Raw genomic sequence first — 25,919 nt, 5'->3', positions numbered from 1 at the left:
GGCTTAGAGGGTTCCAGAAGAACCACTGGTTTTCTGTACGTGTTGGAAACCCAGAAAAGTTTTTTTCTAGTATCAGGAAAGGACTCAGCAGCAACAGCAGCAGGACAAATTAACTCAGTGGCAAGAGGAAAGGCCAAGTGAACAAAGATGAAATAATCTTCCTTCTGTTGTGCCTTTTTTCTGGGATACTACCAGAAGGGGGCCATCACCATTTCCCATGTCACTTAACACAATTAAGACAATTTCCCACTTGAAGCTTCATGCTCAGGTTATTTTAAAATTTGTGGCAACTTGACATTTAAAAGCAACTGTCGCACTCTCTCAAACCATCAATAATTATAGAAGTGTTTCTGCACAAAACATCCCATATTGCCAAAGCTTCTGCTTGCCTTTGCATGAGCTGTAACCTACCTTTTTATGGCACTAGAGGTAAAAAATGTCTGTAAATCCTTTTTGGTTAAGTGCCCAGTCATAGGTGTTGATGATTCAATCTCCCACCTTCCCCATAGGGTTTGAGTTGTAATAGAAAATCAATGGGGGCTGACATCCCTTGTGTCTCTACAGATACATTACAAATACCACTGGGAGTAGGTAGAGTGTAGATTTCTAGACAGACACCCAACGTGCCCCCTAAACAATCCTGTCTGATGACCAATTCTATTCATACATAAAAGGCCAACTTTTTCCAGATTGCCTCCCATTCTTGACTCCTACTGTGGCCTAATTCAAGAGCTTCAAAGGATTCTGACTCTAGTTCTAGAATGATTTTTTTAAATAAAATAAGATAAAAGAACATTCTTTATTTAGATGCCAGAACTGAAAATAAAATTCACAATGAAATGAGACTTACTTAGATGTTACCATGATGATGCTACAGTTATTTTACTCAACTTTGATGAGCCTCAAAAACACACATTTGTTAGGTATGAAAAGCTGTTATACATTCTCTATATTTATGATTAGGCTATGTCTATCTTTATATCTTATATCCTCATTTTGTAATTCTGTCTCCAAATATTCATTATTTTTGTGACTTGACTTAATGGAGAAATTAATGACTATAACATAAGCATCCACACCAGAATTAAGCAGTAAATCAAGGAAGTATTATAAAATACCATGGAAACCACATGATTCCATTCTTCTTAGAGATAAGTAGGGTTTCAAGGGTGGGAAAAGCTGGTATGTACTATACTGGTAGATTAAGTAGGAGCTGAGCTAAGTGGCACCAAGAGGATAGTTTTGGAGAAGAGCCTTCAAAAATGGAGCAGCTGGGGACAAAATTATGAAGGAATCAGAAGTGGGTTATATACATAACAAATTCTCATAATTTCTGGAAGTTATGTTGAATTCAAATTTTAGTTGATAAATACAAATATAAAATGGATTGTCTCCTATGAAACATAGTTAGGATCTTTGAGTGTACACTTGAAGAAGAAAGTGTTCAGCAAAATATATGGAAGTCAAATAACTAGTCACCTTTGACTTCATCTGACTGGATTAGAAATAGAAAGATTTACCTGCATTTGGAAGTAATTTCTGATGCATTAACATTCATCAGTTTGGAGAGGTTGAATAACAAGAAAGTATCTTGGGAAAACTTGAGAGCCACACTTCCTTCTTTTATTTAATCTGCCATATGCAGTCACAGAACAGCTCTCTCCAGCCTCATCAGATCATCATTTTGACATAGTTTCTTCTCCAAAATGGGACTTACGCAGGAAAGCAGACAAAATTGACTAGCCCTATGACAACTTTTCTCTTCTCCTCATGCCACCAAACTACTTCTCAATGAATTAATAATGTTTTTCTGTACATCTTGAGGACAAGAAGAAAGTCTTCATTTCAAGGTGCCTACTTCATACTGCTTTTAGATCTTGGAACCATTCTCTCCCATTGTCAATATCCAATTCCACAAGTGAGAAATCAGATTGGGAGCAGAACACAGGAAGATTGAAATTCCTGTGGTTTAAGAGATGGCCTTATAACCCTCAATGAGAGTCTGAACTATTATAAATGCAGAGAAATTTATCAATCACAATCTCGATCATTTTAGCCTCAGCTAAATATGCAGGAGAAACTATAGGGCATTTTTGGAATGTTAAAACTTATGATGGGCTGACTCAACAATTGGCTAGATATGTAGGTGAATCTGATCACAATGAAGGTTTGAACCAATAAAGTTTAAAGGCCAGTCTATCATTACTTATTACCTACGTTTTCTCATGTCAGGAAGCCAAAGGAAAAAAGTCAGAGGTTCTGGTAAAGATGACTTATGTTGACAAGGGCTTCTGCTGCATTTAACAGAATCCCTATATAACATCAATCCCCAGAGAAACATGTATAATGTCACTGTGGCTCTTTAAAGATATGCAAATAATTTTAGTAAATTCTGCCAGATTATATACTCAAGCAATGAATATTCCTTTAATATAGTTCCTCATGCTGTTGTGACCCCAATCATAAAATTATTTCCTTATTTCCATTGCTACTTCATAACTTTAGTTTTGCCACTGTTATAATTAATAATATAAATAGTTTGGAAGATAAAAGTTTGCCAAAGGGCTCTTTCACTGCTCTAGAAGAAAGACATTCCATTTTAAAAGGGACAAGATTTATATGTTTGCAAATCTTTATAATCTCTCTACAAGTTCTACCTTGTTTGAAGCATTTAAAACTACAAACAAATATCTGTACTATAGAAGGTGTGACAGTGATCACTGGACAGTAATTAAAAGACAAATAATGTAGATAATTATGTGAGTTCCCATGCTCCTGGAACAAAGCCATTGATAACTGTGTTGCTTCAAAGAACAATAAAATAACAACAAAAAAGGCATCTCCTTTCACTTGGGCTATTGAGCAGTCAGATGAAGAATATAAAAGCAGAAGGGGAGCTAGGCCATTAATGATAAAATGCTATGGGGACAGATGTCAATTCTGAGGGCCAAGAAGACTTAGATTCAGATCCAATATCACTATGTGACTCTAAAAAGTCATTTAACATTTCTTAGAACTGTAGTAATCATTCAGTTCCTCATTCATACAAAATGTTTAATGACTCTTCAAAGATAAAAGAAATAAAGCAGAAAGACAGTTCCCCTTACCACCCACCCTAATTTATGTGTGTACTCATTTTCTATTCAGTACCTAGGCTATCTAGATTCCACTTAGTACAAATCAGATACTCTCCTGGTCTTGTGTTTCCTCCTTTGGGGAAGGCAAACGCCTAATAATGGAAGTGATAATTGCATGTCTTTTCAGATAATAATTAGGCTGGTTCTGGAGCTCCCATTTTAGCTCTTTGTTAGAAGTAAACTTAGTGATGGTGTGTGATTTGAAATTGCTGTCTCTCTGGTGACTGTTCCTGTGGAGAGATACACAACCATCTGTCTATTCACTTCACACCTGTCATTGATGACAGACCCCTGAACAAAGAAAGGATTCTACTTAAGGGTAGTTTGGCAAAACAGTGTAGTCATTGAGGTTGCTTATAGGCACATGGGTAAAAAATAACTGTCACTAAAAATCCCATTCAAGACTTTAATAATCATTTATGAAAGCTGCATTACTAAAGTTCCATGTTCAACTTGTGGGCCACTCTGGTGAAGAGTCTCCATTCCTCCAGAATCTTTTTTAATTTACATTTCAAATGTTATCCACTTCCCTGGCTTCCCCTCCAAAAATCCCTATCCCCTCCTCCATCCCCCTGTTCACCAACCCATCCACTCCAATTTTCTGGTCCTGGAATTCCCCTACAATAAGGCATTGTGCCTTCACAGGACCAAGGGCCTCTCCTCCCATTGGTGACCGACTAGGCCATCCTCTGCTACATATGCGGCTGGAGACATGAGTCCCATCATGTGTACTCTTTGGTTGGTGATTTAGTCTCTGGGAACTCTGGGGTACTGGTTGGTTCATATTGTTGTTCCTTCTATGGGGCTGCAGACCCCTTAAGATCCTTGGGTCCTCTCTCTAGCTCCTTCATTGGGAAACCTATGGTCACTCCAATGGTAGGCTGCGAGCATCCATCTCTGTATTTGTCAAGCACTGGTGAAGTCTCTTAAGAGACAGCTATAACAGGCTTTGGTCAGCAAACACTTGTTGGCATCCACAAAAGTGTCTGGGTTTGGTGATTGTATATGGAATGGATCCCCAGGTAGGACAGTCTCTGGATGGTCATGCCTTCAATATCTGCTCCACACTTTGTCTCTGTAACTCCTTCCATGGGTATTTTGTTCCCCCTTCTAAGAAGGATCTAAGAATCTACACTTTGGTCTTCCTTTTTTTTTTTTTTTTTTTGAGTTTCATGTGGTCTGTGAATTGAATCTTGGGTATTCTGAGCTTCTGAGCTAATAATCACTAATAAGTGAGTGCATACCATGTGTGTTCTTTTGTGATTTGGTTACCTCACTCAGGATGATATTTTCTAGTTCCATACAATTGCCTAAGAATTTCATAAATTCATTGTTTTTAATAGCTGAGTAGTACTCCATTGTGTAAATGTACCACATTTTCTGTATCCATTTCTCTGTTGAGGGACATCTGAGTTCTTTCCAGCTTCTGGCTATTATAAATAAGGCTGCTATGAACATAGGGGAGCATGTGTCCTTCTTACCAGTTGGAACATCTTCTGGATATATGCCCAGGAGAGGTATTGTGGGATCCTCCGGTAGTACTATGTCCAATTTTCTGAGGAACCACCAAACTGATTTCCAGAGTGTTTGTACCAGCTTACAATCCCACCAGCAGTGGAGGAGTATTCCTCTTTCTCCACAACCTTTCCAGCATCTGCTGTCAGCTGTGTTTTTGATCTTAGCCATTCTGACTAGTGTGAGGTAGAATCTCAGGTTTGTTTTGATTTGCATTTCCCTGATGATTAAGGATGTTGAACATTTTTTTTTCAGGTGCTTCTCAGCCATTTGGTATTACTCAGTTGAGAATTATTTATTTAGCTCTATAACCCTTTTTTGTTGTTGTTTGTTTCTCTGGAGTCTAACTTCTTGAGTTCTTTGTATGTATTTGAAATTAGCCATCTTATCAGATGTAGGTTTTGTAAAGACCTTTTCCCAATCTGTTGGTTACTGTTTTGTTTGTCCTATTGACAATGTCCTTTACCTTAAAGAAACTTTGAAATTTCATGAGGTCCCTTTTAATTTTTGATCTTAGAGCATAAGTTATTGGTTCAGGAATTTTTTTCCCTCTGTGCCCATGTGGTCAAGGCTCTTCCCTACTTTCTTTTCTCGTTTTATGTGGAGGTACTTGATCCACTTGTACTTGAGCTTTGTACAGGAGATAAGAATGGATCAATTTGCATTCTTCTATATGCTAGTCACCAGTTGATCAGGGATGGTGATTCCACCAGAAGTTTTTTTTATTGTTGAAAATAGATTTTTGGTATCCTGGGCTTTTTTTGTTATTCCTGATGAATTCATAAACTCTGCACTAAACCTACCTGGTCCTGCAGGATTGTTTGTTTGTTTGTTTGTTTGTTTTGGTTAGGAGACTATTAATGACTATTTCTATTTCTTTAGGGGAAATTGTTTAGATTGTTTATCTGATCCTGATTTAACTTTGTTACCTGATATCTGTCTACAAAATTGTCCATTTCATCTAATTTTCCAGTTTTGTTCAGTATAGGCTTTTGTAGTAGCATCTGATGATTTTTTTTGTAAGTTTCTGTTGTATGCATCACTTTTTCATTTCTGATTTTGCAAATTAGGATACTGTATCTTTTCCCTCTAGTTAGTCTGGCTAACGGTTTGCCTATTTTGTTAATTTTCTCAAGGACCCATCTCCTGATTTGGTTGATTCTTTGTATAGTTCTTTCTGTTCCACTTGGTTGATTTCAGCCCTGAGTATGATTATTCCCTGCTATCTACTCCTCTTGGGTATATTTGCTTCTTTTTTTCTAGAGCTTTCAGATGTGCTGTCAAAATGCTAGTGTATGCTCTCTCTCCAATTATTATTATTATTTTTGGAGGCACTCAGAGCTATGCATTTTTCTCTTAGGACTGCTTTCATTGTGTCCCATCAGTTTGGGTATGTTGTAGCTTCATTTTTATTAAACTCTAAAAAGTCTTTAATTTCTTTTTTTATTTCTTCCTAGACCAAATGGTCATCGAGTAGAGTGTTGTTCAGTTTCCACTTGTATATGTGCTTTCTATTGCTTATGTTGTCATTGAAGAGCAGCCTTAAGACCATGGTGATCTGCCAGGATGCATGGGATTATTTCCTTTTTTTTTTTTTTTTTTTTTTTTTTTGGTATGTGTTGAGGCCTGGTTTTTAACTGATTATATGATCAGTTTTGGAGAAGGTACCATGAGATTCTGAGAAGAAGGTATATTCTTTTGTTTTAGGATAAAATGTTTTATAGATATTTGTTAAATCCATTTGTTTCATAACTTCTGTGAGTTTCACTGTGTCTCTGTTTAGTTTCAGTTTCCATGATCTGTCTATTGCTGAGAGTAGGGTGTTGAAGTCTCCCAATATTATTGTGTGTGGTGCATGTGTACTTTGAACTTTAGTAAAGTGTTTTTTTTATGAATGTGGGTACCCTTGCATTAGGAGCATAGATATTCAGAATAGAGAGTTCTTCTTGGTAGTAATTTCCTTTGATGAGTATAAAGTGTTCTTCCTTATCTTTTTGATAACTTCAAGTGGAAAGTCGATTTTATTTGATATTAGAATGGCTACTCCAGCTTGATTCTTGGGATCATTCCTTGGAGAATTGTTTTCCAGCCTTTTACTCTAAGGTAGTATCTGTCTTTGTCCCTGAGGTGGATTTCCTGTAAGAGCAAAATGTTGGGTCCAGTTTAATGTAACCAGTCTGTTAGTCTATGTCTTTTTATTGGGGAATTGAGTCCAATGATATTATGAAATATAAAGGAAAAGTGACTGTTGCTTCTTATTATTTTGTTGTTAGTGGGGAAATTATGTTTTTTGTGTTATCTCCTTTTTGTTTTTAACAGAAGATTATTTTCTTGCTTTTTCTATGGTGTAGTTGTCCTCCTTGTGTTGAAATATTCCATTTATTATCCATTGAATGGTTGTATTTGTGGAGAGATATTGTGTACATTTGTTTCTGTCATGTAATATCTTAGTGTCTCCATCTATGGTTATTGAGAATTTTGCTGGGTATAGTAGCCTGGGTTGGCATTTGTGTTCTCTTAGGGTCTCTGTATGAAGTCTGCCCAGAATCTTCTGCTTTCATAGTTTCTGGTGAGAAGTCTGATATAATTCTAATTGGTCTGCCTTTATGTGTTACTTGACCTTTTTCCCTTACTGCTTTTAATATTCTTTCTTTATTTAATGCATTTGGTGTTTTATTATTATTTGATGAAGAGTTTCTTTCCTGATTCATTCTATTTGGTGTTCTACAGGCTTCTTGTATGTTCATGGGCATCTCTTTCTTTAGGTTAGGGAAGTTTTCTTCTTTAATTTTATTGAAGATATTTACTTGCCCTTTAAGTTGGGAATCTTTGCTCTCTTCTATACCTATTATCCTTAGGTTTGTTCTTCTCATTTTGTTTTTGATTTCCTGCATGTTTTGAGTTAGGATCTTTTGCATTTTCTTTGATTGTTGTGTCAGTGTTTTCTATGGAATCTTCTGCACCTGAGATTCTATCTTCTATTTCTTATATTCTGTCAGTGATGCTTGTATCTATGGCTCCTGATCTCTTTCCTATGTTTTCTATCTCTAGAGTTGTCTCCCTTTGTGATTCCTTTATTGTTTCTACTTCCACTTTTAGATCCTGGATGGTTTTGTTCAATTCCTTCACTTGTTTGGTTGTGTTTTCCTGTAATTCTTTAAGGGATTTTTGTGTTTCCTCTTTAAGGGCTTCTACCTGCTTACCTGAGTTCTCCTGTATTTCTTTAAGTGAGTTATTTGTGTCCTTCATAAAATCCTCTATCAGCATCAGGAGATATTATTTTAAATCCACATCTTGCTTTCCTGGTATGTTGGGGAATTCAGGACTTGCTGTGGTGGGAGAACTCGGTTCTGATGGTGCCCCAGAAACTTAGAATACCCAAGATACAATTTGCAAAACACAAGAAAATCAAGAAGAAGGAAGACCAATGTGTAGATACTTCCATTCTTCCTTAGAATAGGGAACAAAATACCTATGAAAGTAGTTACAGTGACAAAGTTTGGAGCTAAGATGAAAGGATGGACTATCCAGAGACTATTCCACCCCGAATCCATCCCATAATCAGCCACCAAACCCAGACACTATTGCATATGCCAGCAACATTTTGCTGAAGGGACCCTGATATAGCTGTCTCGTATGAGGCTATGCCAGTGCCTGGCAAATACAGAAGTAGATGCTCACAGTCATCTATAGGATGGAACACAGGGCCCCCAATGGAGGAGCTAGAGAAAGTAACCAAGGAGCTGAAGGGGTCTGCAGCCCCATAGGTGGAACAACAATATGAACTAACCAGTACCCCAGAGCTTGTGTCTCTAGCTGCATATGTAGCAGAAGATGGCCTTGTTGGCCATCATTGAGAAGAGAGGCCCCTTGGTCTTGCAAACTTTATATGCTCCAGTACACAGGAATTCCAGGGCCAAGAAGTAGGAGTGGGTAGGTAGGGGAGCATGGCGGGGGGAGGGTATAGGGAACTTTCAGGATAACATTTGAAATGTAAATAAAGAAAATACCTAATAAAAAATGATTATTGTGTTTATCTTTCTCCATCTGGTTATCTCTGGTGTTAGATGTTCTTGCTGTCTCTGGCTGGAGCTTGTTTCTCCTGTGGGTCTGTAAGCCTGTGTCAACACTCTTGGGAGATCAGCTCTCTCCTGGCAGAACTTGTATACAGAGGGCTCCAGAACAGCCCAAGTTCTGGGTGCCGATGGAGGCTGGTAGGATCTTGTTCCAGGTGCTTCACTGTTCTTGTGCCCTGTGTGCTCCTCACTGCCCAGCTCCAGACAGTTACTGGAGAGAAACTGGCTATCTCACCTCCAAGCCTGGGAATACAAGCACTCCTGGAAGAACAGGTCTCTTCTCTCCTGTCAGGACCCATGCACAGCGGGCTATGGATCAGCTTTGGCTCAGGGCTGCAGATGGCGGAGTGGCTTCCCCAGAATATTTTATTTTCTTTACATAACCTTAGAGAGGGGCCTCATTTGCTTGCCAACTTTCTTGCATATTAAGGGTTGCCCTTCTCCCTGCAAGACAGAGTGTTTCAATGTAGAAAAAGTAGGTATACATCATTGTCCTATCAAAGATAAAGCATGGTTTCTGGTGTAGTGATATAGGCCTTTAATCCCCACACTCAGGAGGCAGAGGCAGGTAAATCTTTGTGATTCTTAGGCCTGATTAGTCCTCATAGTCAGCTCCAGGCTTGCAGTGAAACCCTGTCTCAAAAAAAAAAAAAAGTAAATAATCTTACCATCTGCCCCCAAATCCACATTCTCATCTCTCTTTGCTGTGATAAGAGCAGTTAATAAGCCTCTTCTAATTACCATACTAGAAGTCTTAATGCTGTGATAGCATATACACTATTATGTTCCCATCTGTCAATAGGTACAAAGTTACTTTGCTTTGCTCAAAATCATGTATGCATTTCACAAATTGCTTTGACTTGTTCTGTGCTCCATTTTATCAAAACTAATATGATTCCAAAAGAAATGTTAAGGTCATTGCTATCTAGTTCTTTTTCTCTCTCTCTCTTCTCCTCAGTGTTGTTGCTAATAGCTATAAAATTAGACACCAAATGACAAGGGTCAAGTGATTTCTTATTGTTTTAATATGCAGGCTAGTAATAGTTTATCTTCAGAAATGCTTGAATGTATGATTAAACACTAGACATGAAATGACTTTGAAATTGATTTAAATCAACTGGTTGGAACTCTTTTTTCCTAGTGTTCAGCTTATCCCTCTCCTTACTCCACACTTCCACAACATTTTTATTCAGAAAATATGAAAACATTTGGATAGATCCACTCCTCTCCAAGTGGAATCAAGTCCAGATTTGGACTTAATTAACATGAGCCAACCATATGTGTGCACATTTTCTGAAAGGACCACACACAGATGGGAAGAGTTATTATATTTTTGTCCTTCCTAGCTGGTATTGCTCAATGCAGATGGGTATTTCCTATGATGCCTTTTTTAATGTTTGGTAAACACAGATCTTCCTACTCAGTGAGATTTTAAGGAGGAAAAATAATAGAAACACAGACGATCTAGACAATGTTGCCATTAGTTTCCCTCATATCCCAAGTTTAGAAGGAAGAAACAAAACACTTGGCTTGCTTATTTGGAATCAACTCGGGGGAGAGTGTAATCTTGCATCTCCGGACCAACCTGTAGATTTGGACCAGTCTAAGACAATACTGAAATCATGATGTGCCTCTGCTACCCATACACACAATTCAAAGGTCTGAGTTGTTGTTGTTGTTGCTTTAAATGTTTCTAATTGAAAACCCCCTTTCAGTATCAAAGTCTGCCCTTGGAAATGTAGGAATCTATCAGCTGGTTTATACAAAGACAGATATGACTATTAGTACTTGAAACTTAGTTTTGTGTTTTTATAACCATGGGAAGCTATAATTAAATGTTTATTGGTTGATTTGTATGTAATTGCCAAGAATCAATAGGATTTGGACAAGGGAAAATTGAGATTATTCTAGAACTCTTAACTCCTAACAATCTCCTCAATGTTTATGTGAAGAGCTTTGTCAGATAGAGTCAAACCTGTACTTGTCTATGGGTCAGGAGATCATTAGACCAGATGAAGCATAGGGTGTGTCCCAAGGGTAGGTCCATACTCCATTCAGTTTAGATGTTTCATTTGCATTACCAAGAAACATTGTTTCGATGAAGGAAAATAAGTCTCTTTAAATGAATAATTGGATAAAACATTTTAAAGTTGAAGAATACTGGGTATGATGTGAATGCCTTTAATTGAAGCACTTGGAAGAAGAGGCAGACAGATCTGTGTGAGTTTGGGTCTAGCCTGGTCTACATGGTGAGTTCAGGCCTGTCAGAACTACACAGTTACATCCTGACTCAAAAAGAAGTTGGATAATAAGTTCGCAGCTATTAAATATTCCCATGCCAAAGTGTGATCCCATTGAAGAAATTCCTTTTTAAAATTTTTTATTCTTTATATACATTACACCCTGACCAACGTTTCTCCTGCCCGCCACACCTCCCAGTCACCCCTCTCCCTAGGCTCACTCCTCCTCTGTCTCCCTTCAAAAACAAACAAAAGAGTAGGCCTACCAGAGATATCAACTAAACAGAGTATAACAACTTATAGTAAGACTAGTCATAAATCTTCATGTCAAAGCTGAATGAGGTGACCCAGGAGGAAGAAAATTATCTCAAAGACAGGAAAGAGTCAGAGACACCCCTACTCCCATTATTAGGGATCCTACAAGAACACAAAGCTCTGCAGCATTAACTTATGTGCAAAAGACCTAGATCAGACCTATACTGGGTCCATGATTGTTGCTTCAGTCTCTGTGAGTTTCATGAGCCCTGCTTAGTTGACTCTGTCGGTTATGCTATCATGGTATCCTCATGTGTATATTCCTAGAATCCTTCCTCCCTTTTTCTTTGGGGTTCTCAGGCTTCACCTAGTGTTTGTGAGTCTATACATCTGCTCATATTGGTTGCTTAACTATGCCTCTCTGATGACAGTTTAACTAGGGACCAATGTATGAGTATTACAGAATATTATTAGGAATCATCTCATTTTCTTTTTTGGGGGAGCAGTCTTATTCAGTCCTAATCCTGGGTCTCAGAGCTAATCAGTCTATAATTGCTAGCTATTTACATAGTGTTAGGTGTGGGTTCTTTTTCATGGTGTGGTCCTCAAGTAGGACCAGTCATTGGTTGGGCATCTCCACATATTCTAGGCCACCATTATTCCAGCACATCTTGCAGGCAGAGCATATTGTAGGTCAAAGGTTTTGTGGCTGGAGTTGTATCCCAGTTCCACTGCTGGGAGCTTTGCCTTATTATAGAAGGTGGCTCCTTTGGGCTTTGTACTTGCTATTACGAGGAAACTTCACTAGGATCATTCTTTTAGATTCCAGGGAATTTCAATTGTACTAGGTTTCTACATTGCCTCCCAAAAGTCCCCCAATTCCATCTCTCCCAGTACTTTTCTCCTGTCTCCAGCCTGATGTTTCCATTCCACATGCCCCCAATCATCCCAGAAAAAATTATTTTATTTTCCCTTCCCAGAGAGATATATGAGTCCCTCTTGAGCCTTCCTTGTTACTTAGCCTCTCTGAGACTATGAATTGTAGCATGGATATCCTTTATCCTGTTGGGTTAGGATTACCTCACCCAGGATGATCTGTACTAGTTTCATCCATTTTCCTTTAAATTTCATGATGCCATTGTTTTGAATAATTGAGTAATACTCCATATTGTAAATTTACTACATTTTCTTTATTTACTGTTTGGTTGACGGGCATCTAGGTTGTTTCCCATTTCTAGCTCTCAGGAATAAAGCTGCTATGAATATAACTAAGAACATGTCTCACTTCAAGTGTTTGACATAAGGTGTCCTGCAAATATTGCCAAACTATTGTTATATACACTTAATGCCTAGGTGGAATCTTACTAACACCAATTCCTCTTCTTAGCTGCTCACTTACCTAGCAGATCTCCCAGTGTTCTTAAGCACTCACAAAATTGTTGGTTGACAATAAACTAATCTTGGCTTTGTTGCCTAGACTCTACCAACATGCTGTCAAGGATGACCTGGCTTATATCCCTTTTGTCTCATTGCCCTAAGACATAGAACTTTCCTAATCACATAGCAGCCTACCTGGAGCTGTGTAACCTACCCTGGTGTGAAAAGACTGTGACCAAGTTAATGCTCCTGGAAAGTTGCAGATTTCATTCACAAGCTCTCTCTTATTTACCTTATGAAACCAACGTCTTTTAAGTTTATTATTTAGCATGAAGTTATCCCTTTGGGATGTGCGAAGTAGTGTTTCTTAAGGTAGCCTATGTGATGCCATCAGCCCTACCTGGACTTCTCATTAAAAGTACCAGAAGAATGTTAATTCTCACAAAAGCCTTGCAGATGATGCTCATATTCAGCAAAGCATAAAACTTAAAAGGATAAAGATAATCAAGTCAGCAGAACGTTTTAATCCACCAATGCCCTCTCACTTTTTCACTATTTTTCTCTTAATGAGTCTTATTAATGATGTACTTTAAGCAGAATTAATTTATTTTATTATATGTTTGTGAATGTTTTGCCTACATGCATTTTGAGCTGTAAGCTGCTATATAGATGCAGAGAATCAAAACCTGATCCTCTGGAAGAAAAATTATTCTTAACCTCTAAGCTATCTCCCCAGCTCCTAATGGTGGAATTTGACTTCTAACTTGCCCGCCCCCCAGGATACTTTCACTTTTAGGGTTTAGATGGCTTGGGATGACAATCTTGTTTAACTCTCATTGTATCCTGTCAAATCATTCCAATACCAGACCGTCACATGTTTCAGAAATTTCAATATACTGAGAGGAACAATTTAGCAGATCTAAAACTTCCAGTTAGGCAATTCTTATGTTCTCAAAAAATAATGGATTATATTCTAGAATGTGGTGTGATAATGCTTCCTTAGTTAGAGTTTCTATTGCTGTGATAAAACACCATGACCAAAAGCAACTTGGGGAGGAGAATTTATTTGTTTTATAGCTTGTAGCCCATCATCGAGAGATATGAGAACAGAACCTTGAGATAAGAACTGATGCAGAGGCCATGAGGAAATGCTGCTTTCTGACTTTCTCCTCATGGCTTGTTTCAGCCTCCACCACCGTATTCTAAGCCTTCTTATATCAGTCAATGAAGAAAATGTCTTACAGACTTACCTAGAGGCCAATCCTATAGAGGCATATTTTTAAATTGAGATTCTTCCATCTCAGATGACACTAGCTTGGGTCAAGTTGACATTAAAAACTAACCAGTACAGAGTGGGAGGTGTAAGACTATATCACCCATATGCTCCATTTACTAGGACATCTCGGATTTTTGAAAATGCTATTGCTTGCTCATTTCTTCAGAGAGCAGAGAAACTTTCACGTAATTACTCCTGCCTTTGTGTCAGATCTAACAATCCCACAGGGACACAGAATTTTATGAGCAGCACAGATGACTGAACATAGTGAGAAAAATTCTCCACAAACATGAAACTATCTCCGGATCCTGTCTCAGATGAGAGCTCACTTGGTGACATTTTATTTTTGTCTTTTGCTTACGTACATTTCTTTTAAGACAGGTTTTACATTTGGAACACAATGAGCACCAATAGTCAAACAGAGGATTAGCAGCTGTATGCTTTGTTAAATCATGTTGTTGGACAAGCAAATGGGAAGAGACTGTAAAATCTAATTGGTCGTGCATGGATTGCAGAGTCCCAAATTTATGATGTCTGCTTAACATGCATCTGGAGGCCTAAAATAGGTTTCTTCTTTGTCAGTCCCCCTTTCCTTTGGCATATACATTGAACAGAATACAATGCCAGAAACCTAAAAATGCAGTTTGATTACTTTTTAGATTTATATCTACCTTAGTGATAAACATTCTAATCCCGATTAGTAACACTCATATCACCCAAGAACAATCCCTGTGCTTTCTTTGCCGACCAGAACCTCCTAAAATAACTATCACCTCATTTTTATGGAAACGATTAAATGTGATTTAAATAATTAGAAAAACCCTCAGTGTTATTTTATACCAAGATTCAGAAAATGCCCTAAATATGTTTGTTGAAAAAAGAAAAACTAAATAACAAAACATAATAAATTTGGTGGATTTCACAGAGTTAAGTACTTTATTTAAAATTTAAGTAGTCTTCCAAATCTTTCTGAAACTTAAATTACACATTAGCAGACACTGCTTATAACATGCCAAATTCATTCTCTACTCCATAACCTGAAATAGTAAGACCATTGTACCTGAAGTCATTGATCTGAGGACTGCCTGCCTTCTTTTGATGTTTGTTAATGAGCTCATTTCCTAAGCATTGATTTCCCTACTGTCAATACACCACACATACATGTGTACATATTCAGAGAAGCACCTAGTCTTTTTTGTACAAAAAAAGGAATTAAATTCCCAAAGGCCATAGATCTTTAGTGAGAGTAAGAAGGCTGATCAAGCAAAGAATAAAGCAAAGCACATAATCCCTTGTTTGCCTGCCTTCTGTGTGTTTTCCATCTCTTCTCCCAGGTAGAGTTGGCTGGAACTCAGGAAAATTCCATGGGGGAAGAGGTCAGAGTTGCCTCCAACTGGGGCATAGAGACAAAAACTACAATCCACCAAAGAATCCAGTACAGATAGCCTATGATGATTAAAACAGAGTTGAGTTGTCATGGTAACAACTGTGTAGTTAAAATACACCCACTTCCATTATTATTATATTTTAATTTACTGAAGGTAGAGCTTTCCACATTATAACCATCTTTCCAGATTTTCTGGTCTTGACTCATGTTAATTATCTATACCATCTGATTATTATTGTATGCCAAACATTTTAGTTTTTCCTTTTCAACTTGAATATATATATATATATATATATATATATATATAATTGTGGGGTAAAAGTGGAGTCAGGAACTATGAATGAAATATAAGTAACTAAATGAAGCTAATTAATTTATTCATCACCTCAAATGCTTATTTTTGTGGTGAGAACATGTGGAATTTACTCTCAGCAATTTTGAAATGTGAAAACACATCATTTATTAAATTTAAAATATTGTGCAATAAGTCTCACAAAAAATCACTTCTTTCTTCCTACTTAAGGTTTGTACTTGTTTATAGCAAGCATTACAATAAAAAAGTCAAAGAAGAACCTATTTATGTATGATGGAAATATTGTCCTTTTGAAAATAGAAATGAAAATAAAATTAATTTTAAGACCATGGATTATTTTTGACTCACCACTAATCCATGTTTTAAAATCAGCTTTTTATTTATTTATTCACTAGTAAGAGTTTGGTTTTGCGTTTCTTTATTGTCCTTGCTCTGAAGGGTTCATGATAGCAATACTAAGAAAACTGTATTTTTTTTCAAAACAAAACTTCACACAGGAAAAAATCGGTAGACAGATATATAAATATATATATATATTTATTCCAAAATTGATAGTCTTTTATGTCTAAAGATTATAATTTAAGCCAGACCCTTACAGCTCAAAGCCGCCTTTCCTCTGCAATCATGGTGTTTGGATTCTAGAGATGCCTATTCATCTAGTAATAAGGTGTAATACTGGGATTGATAAGATTATAACAAAAATACTGAATAAAATGAAATTCTCTAATTTTCCCTTTCAGCTATAACTTTGAAAGGACCCATTTTCATTTCCTGAAGTTGAGTGAGCTGATAATGGAGTTTATGAATACTTTAAAGCAGCCTATACTTTTCAATATAAGACACCACAGGAAAAATAAGGAGTAAAACCAAAATTAAACAGAAAACCCACAAATATTTCCACGAGCTAGAAATATCGACTTTTAACACAGGATGCATTGTTTTACAAGCCTGAATATATTTTCCCAGAATTGTTGCTTTGTGACATTCTGGTCCCCTTGCTGCTGTATTTTAATGTCTTTGACAACCGTCAACATGGACTCCCTATTCTCTCTTCAATCTCAAATCTTTCCTTTCTTTAAAGTGTGTGCTGCAGTTTGTTTGTGCTTGAATAGACTACAAAACAAACCGTAGGAAATAAAGAGAAGCAAATTAGGAGGGGGATTGAGAAGGAGCATGATGGGAAGGGAGACTGGGGTAATAATGTGACAGCCACACAATTTTTTTGGATGCGAAAGATAATTAAGATACAAAACTTGGAGCTATTTACTTCTAGAATTAGAGTCAAATAGGAATAAACATCATATATCTGCTTCCTAACTTGATCAGTGAGAACAATTGTTTAACAAGTTTTAATTATCTTGCTTTGGATAAAATGTCATTATAATAGGGAACCTAGCTCTGCTGGTTATTGGATTCCTTGAATCTTTAAATCTTTAAAATACAAAGAATTTCAGAGCAAGAGTTATGCACCGTTCACATGAGAAATCAAAAGAAAAACATTGAGAAGGAGATTGTAGCTCAATGAATATCCTGATTTAAGACCCAGGTAGAGCTGGCTGGATCTCAGCAAAGTTCCATGGAGAAAGAGGTCAGAGTTGCCTCCAACAGTTGCAGAAAGACAAAGACTGTGCAACCCACTATCTTGAAGTTTTTTGTTTGTTTGTCTGTTTGATTGTTTTTTTTTGTTTGTTTTTGTTTTCACTCAAGGATTACTTGTTCTATAACTGGAACTCCTATAATGAATGCCAGTATAAGTTGTTAATTCATCCATGTGAACTGGTAAATTAAAAGTCTGTGAAGCCAAGTATCTGCCCATTTGAAGGAAGAAGAACCATTATTCATTCCTATGTGTGTGTATGGGAGGGTGGGGGGGGCATGCACATGTGAGTGTGATGCAACTCTAAAAACATCCCAAACTTTAGGTCTTTTTGTTCATCATTGTGGTTGAGAGTCCATTGTTCATAGTATAATATTTTTACTTGAGACTAGCATCATTGTTAGAGGAAGTCAGAATCTGGAAGATAAGAAATACTCAGAATCTGGAGGTTGAGAAATAGAGAGCAATGGCTTATAATGAAATGTTAAAATATGTTGTAAAGTTACCAATGGATACCCTTCATTAAAACAAAGGATTGTCCTGGGAGCTTAGATTTCAATATTTGAATCAATATATTTTGCTAGTTCTAAGTGGACTTTTTTTTTCTCTCAGGGATTATACTGCATAGATTTTAAAGTAAGTTTCACATTCTATTTTTTTTGTTGTTGTTAAGACTCACCTTGACTTTATCTTGTCCAATGGACCTGAAGAACTTTCCAATGGATGTCCAGACCTGTACAATGCAGCTGGAGAGTTGTAAGTCATCACTATTAATTTATTTACCACTTGCTTGTTATAACCACTGACTTGCCTCTTAGTGTATCAATAAGGAATAAGTACTTGTAAACGTCATTCTCAACCAGTTTACCAGCATTGAAGGTCTTACTGGAGGATTGGTATTTAATAGAAGAAGTTCATTATCAACACAGAAACAATCTTTCAGTTCAAGATGTTAAATAAATTTCCCTTCCTCAAAGAAAGAAAAAGCCCACCCAATTCTGACATAGCAAGATTGTCTGTGGAATAAATTTTCCCTTGTATAATTGTGGTTATTAGCCACCTCATCGTTATAAAGAGTCACTATGTTATCAGAAAACTGTATTTCTTTCTGTCTTATATTCATCAAGACCCACATATCCAAAGGGATACTGGAAGGAAGAGATGATTGCTTTGAGAACAAAAATAAAACAAAATAAAATAAAATAAAATAAAGCCCTTAGCCATAGGTGTATTCAAAAAGGAGAGGCACAAGGACCAAAGCTCAGCAGGAGTGTGATTGCCTAAAGTGCTCAAGGCCCTGGATTTGATCCTAAGTAATACATGAATAAAAGGATGAAGGGCATAAGTTGACAAGGAATAAGACTTGGCATCTTTCTTAGATAAGCAATGTACACACTAGGGCATGATGAAGGGAATAGGGAAATGTCATCTATTCTGTCCCTTTTATCCTCTGATTCTGCTGCCACTGATATCTTTGACATGCGCCATAAGTTACTCATGCCTTCAAGGTAATGGGATTTTCCGTTAAGAGACATGAAATTTCCTCTGGCTTGCTCTTGTCAGTTTCTCTGTTTACAGAATCCAAAAGATAATAATGAATGCTACTGACTTACAGAGTTTTTAGGAGATTTAATGAGGCAGGGGGCAAGAAAATATTTTAACTTCTTAGTTTAGAAAAATAATAAGTGTAAAAAGACTCACTGAATACCCTTTTAAAAAAGAAATAGCAACAGACTTCTTTCTGATCACTTAAAGTCACTACGTATGTCCCCCAAAACATCTGATAAAAATAAAATAGCGAAACATCTTTTGTTTTCAGATGTTATCAGAGATGAAATGAGATTTTTTTATTTGTGTGTTGTATGTATTTATTTTTCTATGTTGTCACATTTCTTGAGAAGAAAATTAAGCAAAACTCTTTTATACAGTGTCTCCTATACTACTCTATAGCTCCCTAGCCTCCACCCAATCATTTCATTTTCTCTGTAAAGCAGGACCCAGATCTATCGATGGAGATTCTTCTAAGACATAAAACCTTTAAATGGTAGATTTGCTTTGTCCCTTTATGTATTTGTTGGAGGTGGTTAGGATATATTCATACAGACTGGCAGTGGATTGGTTATCCTTTGCAGTTGTGGACAACCAATATTTGGGCAGGATCCACATTCCAGTTTGATGTTTTCTACAGTTTCATTTTTGCCTTTAAGGTATTCCAGAGAATCTAGACACCAAATAAATTTACCATTGATTTCTAGGTCGGCTTGGTATAGTAAGCAAGAATAAGAATTTATAAACTTAATAAATATGCTACAGTTATTAGCCAATTGAGTCTTCACAGAATATTCTTTGTCCTTATCAGTCTGATTTCCACAGTTCAAATATCAAACAAAATAAAAGAAAACACAAAAATCAAGGAGGGCAAAGAAATAATGAGTGTAAATAAGAGAAGCTGTCTATTTCTGGGATGGAGAAATAGGCAGGCAAATTGACAAATAATGACCCAATTGTGTAGGCTCTGGGAAAGAAAGACCTAACTTTGGTTTTCTATACTTTCTATGATTAGTATGTCTCTACTAATATAGGACCTTACAAAATAAGGAATCTGTTTCACTTTGTGCAAATAATGAGTAAAGCAATTTAGCAATGCATTAGAATATACAACTGTTCTTGTGGGGTTTGTTTTTGTTTTGAGATATGGTCTCATGCAGCCTTGTATGTCTATGCAGTCAAGGATGACCAGGAACTGCTGATCTTCCATCCTTCACTTCTCACGTTCTGGGTCTACAAGCCTGTGTCACCACTTGTTATTTTATGTGCTGCTGGGGATTGAAAGTAGGACCTTGTCCATGTTAGGCAAGAACTACACCAGCTGGGTTACAATCCCCAGCTCCTGTACAATGATAATGTTCTAGGTTTACATATCGTACAATGTCCTTGTAAATGACTTGCCCATAGCCCTTCACACTTGCTAAAATGACTGAGAATTCACTCTCAGTAATTAACAAAAGGCTCCTACAAGTAAAGCTAACACTCCAGAAGAAGCCAAATATGCAATGGTAATACTTGCAGGCCGGCCTATAATGAATTCATTCTCATTAAACATTTCAAAAGAAGTGGCTTTATTTGAGATACTAAGACAGCACCACAAATTGGATTGTCTTATTGAACTGCCACAGACACAGCTCTTTCAAGTGAAGAAAATCTTCAAACGGTTTCGGTGCTTGTTTACTTGTTTGCTCTTCAGAGAGGGTTAGTGAATAAAGAGGCCAGAGATAAAAGATTCTATAGATTCCTTTCTCTCGTTATCCACACGAAAAAAATTAATCAGAAATACCTTGCTGTGTTCAGTTTCTCTGTGTCATCAGACACGTAGTTATGATGACTACAGCAGCTCTTATAAAAACTGTACCTGAAATGATTCCTTCCTCTGCTTGCCCACCTGTCATTACATTTTGCCTTTTCTCAGAAAAGATACATTGTTTGTTACTACTTCTTTCCTCCAGTTGGGTACACCATGAATGACCTGATATTTGAGTGGTTAAGTGATGGTCCAGTACAAGTTGCTGAAGGACTCACCTTGCCCCAGTTTATTTTGAAAGAAGAGAAGGAGCTTGGTTATTGCACAAAGCATTACAACACTGGTAAGGTTTTCTTTCTTTCATTTGCTAAGCCCAAGAGCTCTCCATTTGTATATGAGATTAGCTGCCCTATTATCTTAACAGTTGCACATTTATGAAGCAAATTGAATTTAAGAAAACTCTCAACATGTAGGGTTACTGTACCCTATGGAATAGGCTTGTGAGTGCAGCAGATTGTCTCCCTCAAACACAGAAAAATTAGGAATCTTTTACTCTTCTCTTAATGAGAGTCTGCTGTCGAATGAGTCTAAGGAAAAGTGTAGACCTCATTAATTGTACAGAAAACATAAATCCTTGGCTACTCTTTGCATCTACTCTTCACATTGCATCCTAAGGTCAATTTGCATTCCTGGCCTTAATGGAAGAAAGTGATAATGACACAAGTCGGTGGAAACCCAGAAATAGAGACATGCTCTGCAGTTCTGGAAACCAATACCAGTCTCAATGAGCATCATCTGGAGAGAATTCAGCTGGCCCTAAAGTCAGGTGCTATCTTTAGCACTGAAAGACATATGGAGTAGGCAAGGTTGAGGTAGTGGCAACAAGTGGGCATCTGTTGTTGCCTGGAAGATTATACCTGACCAGAAAAACTGATGTCTTTTATTCTAAATGTTCTGGTCTTTTGATAACATGAATTGTGATGGTAGAGATACAGTCATCACAAACTTCCTTGGGTCTCTTGTGAGTAGAACATTCTACAGCAGCCAACAGTGACTTCCCATGAAGTAACTAAAACCTTATTCCAAGGTACTCTTCTAAGACTTCAACCCAGTCTTCTATCTTTGTAGTGAATAATACAAATGATTTTCCAGGGTTTAGCTCAAAAGTCAATAAAAAGAGAGAAAAATGTAGAAAGTGGCAAGAGCATCTACTTAATAATAATGTTAAAAGTTGTCGTACCTTCCTATACACTCTTTTCTTTATAGATGGAGCAGCACTACAGTTTCTGAGAAGGAATACTCCAAGGTTCTTCAAGCAATTCTCAAAAGACTAGAAAGTTTCCACAATGAACAGAGTGTACATATACTCCCTAATTGTACCCTTTGGTCTTTACCATTGAGATTATAAGACATACAACTATTCAAACACTCAGGATATTCTTCTTGCTTATTAGAAGGGGGTAGGGGAATAGTTTACTCAGTTAAGTGCTTGTCATGCAAGCATGTAGACCTGAGTTCAGTCCCCAGGACCCAGGGAATGATGACATGTGCATATAGCTTAAGCACTGTGGAGGTAGACACAGGTAGCCAGCCAAGAGCCTGCCTCAAAACTCAAGATGGAGTCAACTTGAGGTTGACCTCTGGCTTTCACATGCATGAACACACACATGAACCCCAACACAAGCATGCTCCCTGTCTCTCTGTGTCTCTCTCTGCCTCTCTGTGTGTCTCTGTCTCTCTTCATTGGTTACAATTGTTTCATATTACATGATATGTTATATGTTACATAGTATATAGTATATGTTAATGATTGTACATGATGTGTATAATACATATAACACAAACATTCTTGAAATTTTTAATCAGTCTTAAAAATGCTATAGTTCTATATAGAAAAATCTGTGATGGATCTAATCATATGATTCCAGTATGAAGGCTCTTTCATGCTTACACAATCATTTCCATTGTTAGAAGAATTTTAAAAAATGGAGTTGATTGTGTAGGGTGAGCATTTGTCTACAGTCTTTCCAATCTGCTTGCATTGTTATTTACTTTTCAAAATAAAATAGGAAGGTAAAATGGGAAAAATGAGTTCAATTAGATGTCAAGTGATCCTTTTCTGCTTCCAGGCAAGTTTACCTGCATTGAGGTCAAGTTTCACCTGGAGCGCCAGATGGGCTACTATTTGATCCAGATGTACATCCCCAGCCTGTTGATAGTCATTTTGTCCTGGGTCTCCTTTTGGATAAACATGGATGCAGCCCCTGCCAGGGTTGCCCTGGGCATCACAACAGTCCTGACAATGACTACACAGAGTTCAGGTTCCAGGGCATCTCTGCCAAAGGTAAGAAATAACTCACTTGGCAACAGGTGACCTCAGAGGCTTTCCAAAGGTCTTGTCGAAAGCACACTTCCGTGAGAGCAGAAATTTTGCGATTCCACTATGGGGTTGGAAAGATGAGTCTGTTAAGAAAATAAAATGCTGAGTTTGAGAGTATCAAGGCTCTGATAATAGATCCTCTAAATAGGATCTATTTTTATGTAAGAAAGGGCTTCTGCTAGAGCAAATATGCTTAGATAATGAAAAATGTCCTTTTTATGAAGTTCTCCAGCTCCCTAAAATTGTATGTATGTGCTTTCTCATTTTTGAAGAGTGCATTGCGCCATTGGCTTTGGTTTTCTGAGAGTGTGAGTTCAACTCAGTATTCAGCATACTCAGTCTCATGGTGATTGAATGATCTCTCCAAATCCAGTTCCATAAAATAATTAGGATGTAATTCCTTCTCATCTTTTGGCTTGAGCTCATGTATGGTTGTGTTGCATTTAATGTGATGAGAAGTACTAGAGTATGGTCCATGTTATCGTTGGTGTTTGCAACATTAGATCACAATCCAAGAAAATAACTGTGCAACATAACTAATTGTCATACTTCTGAAGATAAATGTGAGGTTTTTATATTCAAATAGAAGCAGGTGACCTATCTCTGACATCTTTTGAAACATTTTGTGGAATAACAAATAGAATAATGTACTTGTATAATATGCCTACTAAAATACAGATGTCAGAAATACTCATGGCTTTTTCAACTACATAATCACAGTTCCATTTTAGTTAATAAAAATTCTAATCTACTCTATGCCCTCATGCCAGACAGGTTCATTTGCTTATTTCTCTCTAGCTATTACTTACCACTATCACTGCACACCATTAATCTGCAGGATGCACAAACACGTTTTACAATTTAATAGACAGCTAAAGTATTGGTGACAAATTGTGAGCAGATAATGTCAAAACATAAGACATTTAGCTTCCAACTGCCCGTTGTGATGAGAAGAGTCATCACTTATTTGCAGAATGAGATTTTCAGTTTTGTAAATGTGTGATTCACTCTATGGAGCTATTATGATTCTCCATCAGCAGGCAAAATTATTACTAAGTAAATTGTTACTGACCAGTGATTTTTTTCTATAGAGACAATGAGAATCTCAGATAAACCGAGAGGGTATAATTTAAAATAATTTTATACTTTGTTTTGAACACATAGTGGTTAACCTTTCGCCACGAGTAGACTTCTCCTGCTACATGTTTTGTTTTGTTTTGGCCATTATTAAACATAAGTCAACTCTCAACTGACCATGAAGAAATGTGACTCATATGTATGATGGAGAGACACTAAAGTGGGATTAAAGTATGAGTCATGGAAAATGAAAAATCCTGACCATATACTTACTTGAACATATATATAAATATTCATTGACTTATAAATGTTACAGTTCCTGACCAGATGGTCCAGATATTACTAGTCCTGGTACTCCAGGGCCTATTTTGACATTATGTACTGAAATGAACATACATTTTATATGCTTATGGAAAGATAAAGCAGCATTAATATTAACTCTTCAGTACATCAAAGTTATTAAGAAATTAATATATGTTGCTTATCTCCAAGTCTGGTTACATTTGTAGACAAAGCTCCTTATGTGCATAGAGAATTTAGGTCCAGGTTTTATGTCATTCTATGCTATCTCCTTTCTCATAAAAATGTATTATGAGTCTATCTTTGTTGCAGTGGAAGAGACTGAACCTAGTCTTGCTTATATGCATTAGGAATGCAAACTATCACTGAAGCATAGTCTCACGCCATGATCAATCTCTAATGACTTAATAATAGCCAACCTTATGTCTCAATTGTCATTTATCTCACCATCTTATCTACTGAGGGACTTCTCTCCTGCCTATATAAATGTGGTGATGATAAATACATTTACATGTACCTATATTGAATGTTGTGAGCAGAGTAAATGGAGGAAGATGGACAGGATGGTAATCAACAACATGTGCAGACCATGTATGCAAGAACTCTGTCATCTTCATTGTGTTACCTCAGCACCTGGAATATGTGTTGCTGAAATTAGAATTGTGTCCTCACTGCTGATAAACAAATGAATTAACACTCGTGACCTTCCCACATGAGACCATGATTAGCATAAAGCATACCCAGGGTGGAATATAAGGATGAAATTTTGTATAAAACATCCAAAAGCTTATTTTATTATTTTTTGACAATTTTATAATACACATAGTAAAGCTTAATTATTGTCAACTCCCCAGTATCCTCTCTCCTCCTGAAAGCAATTTTCCCCCAACCAGCCTGATATCTACTTTGATGTCTTTCTTTATTTATTGTGTGAACTGCTGAGTTTCATTGGGGTTCTTTGCCTTAGCATGGGTTGGAAGGATTTCATGAAGCTTGGGTAGCAGAGAGTTCGTGAGTGCAATGGCTAGAATTTTAATATAAAGAAAATGTTGTAATAATAACAACCATAAAGATATGTGACCTGTCTAATAACATAGACCACAACCCTCTTTCCTAAAGTATTTCAGCAAACTTTGAAAAGTTTAGAACACATGTACAAAGATACACTGTGAAATGTAGGCAGGCCTGGATTTCAATCCTGGGGCAAATATTCTTCCTCATATCTCTAAGCTTGTTTACTCATTTCTAAAATAAGAACATCTTAAGTTGCCCTTTTCAAATATTAAATGAGGACAAGATGAAGCACTACCTGTATAAATTGTTTATTCCAGTTTATACATGGTAGGCCCAGAACTCTTTCTAGTTATTGTTATTTTTCTATTCATTCTGTAGTAGAAAGGTCTGTTCACTGAGATGGCAGATTGTATTAGAATATTCATAAAGACCCTTATGAACAGAAGGTGCCAAAGTTTTAGATGACTCATGATTGGAAACATTAGTCATGTTGCCAATAAGACAAACCAAGGCTCATTATACATATGATGTACAAAGCATATGTTTGCATGTATGCACATTCTCATGTTTTTAGTAGGTTATCTTATAAATAAGTTAAGATCCAGAGGATCTGAATATGTAATGATCTGGCTGTTTTGCAATCACTACTATTGAACACATTCAATTGGCTCTGTGTT

The 25,919-nt window shown here is 36.9% G+C and overlaps 1 protein-coding gene across 6 annotated transcripts in view; it reads left to right on the top strand.

Annotated features, from left to right (window-relative positions):
• Glra2 (glycine receptor, alpha 2 subunit) overlaps nt 1-25,919 on the top strand; it is a 198,851-nt gene that overhangs the window by 52,833 nt on the left and 120,099 nt on the right. For all 6 annotated transcript variants that reach the window (NM_001357099.1, XM_030251336.1, XM_006528836.4 and 3 more), the window contains 3 exons: nt 17,847-17,929; nt 20,677-20,814; nt 22,601-22,815. In NM_001357099.1, coding sequence (NP_001344028.1) covers nt 17,847-17,929; nt 20,677-20,814; nt 22,601-22,815 — 436 coding nt within the window. The remainder of the gene's footprint in view (nt 1-17,846; nt 17,930-20,676; nt 20,815-22,600; nt 22,816-25,919) is intronic.

This window comes from Mus musculus, chromosome X (assembly GCF_000001635.26).
Source record: "Mus musculus strain C57BL/6J chromosome X, GRCm38.p6 C57BL/6J".
NCBI lineage: Eukaryota > Metazoa > Chordata > Mammalia > Rodentia > Muridae > Mus > Mus musculus.
The sequence above is the reverse complement of the archived record's forward strand: the minus strand, read 5'-3'. Positions and strand labels throughout refer to the sequence as shown.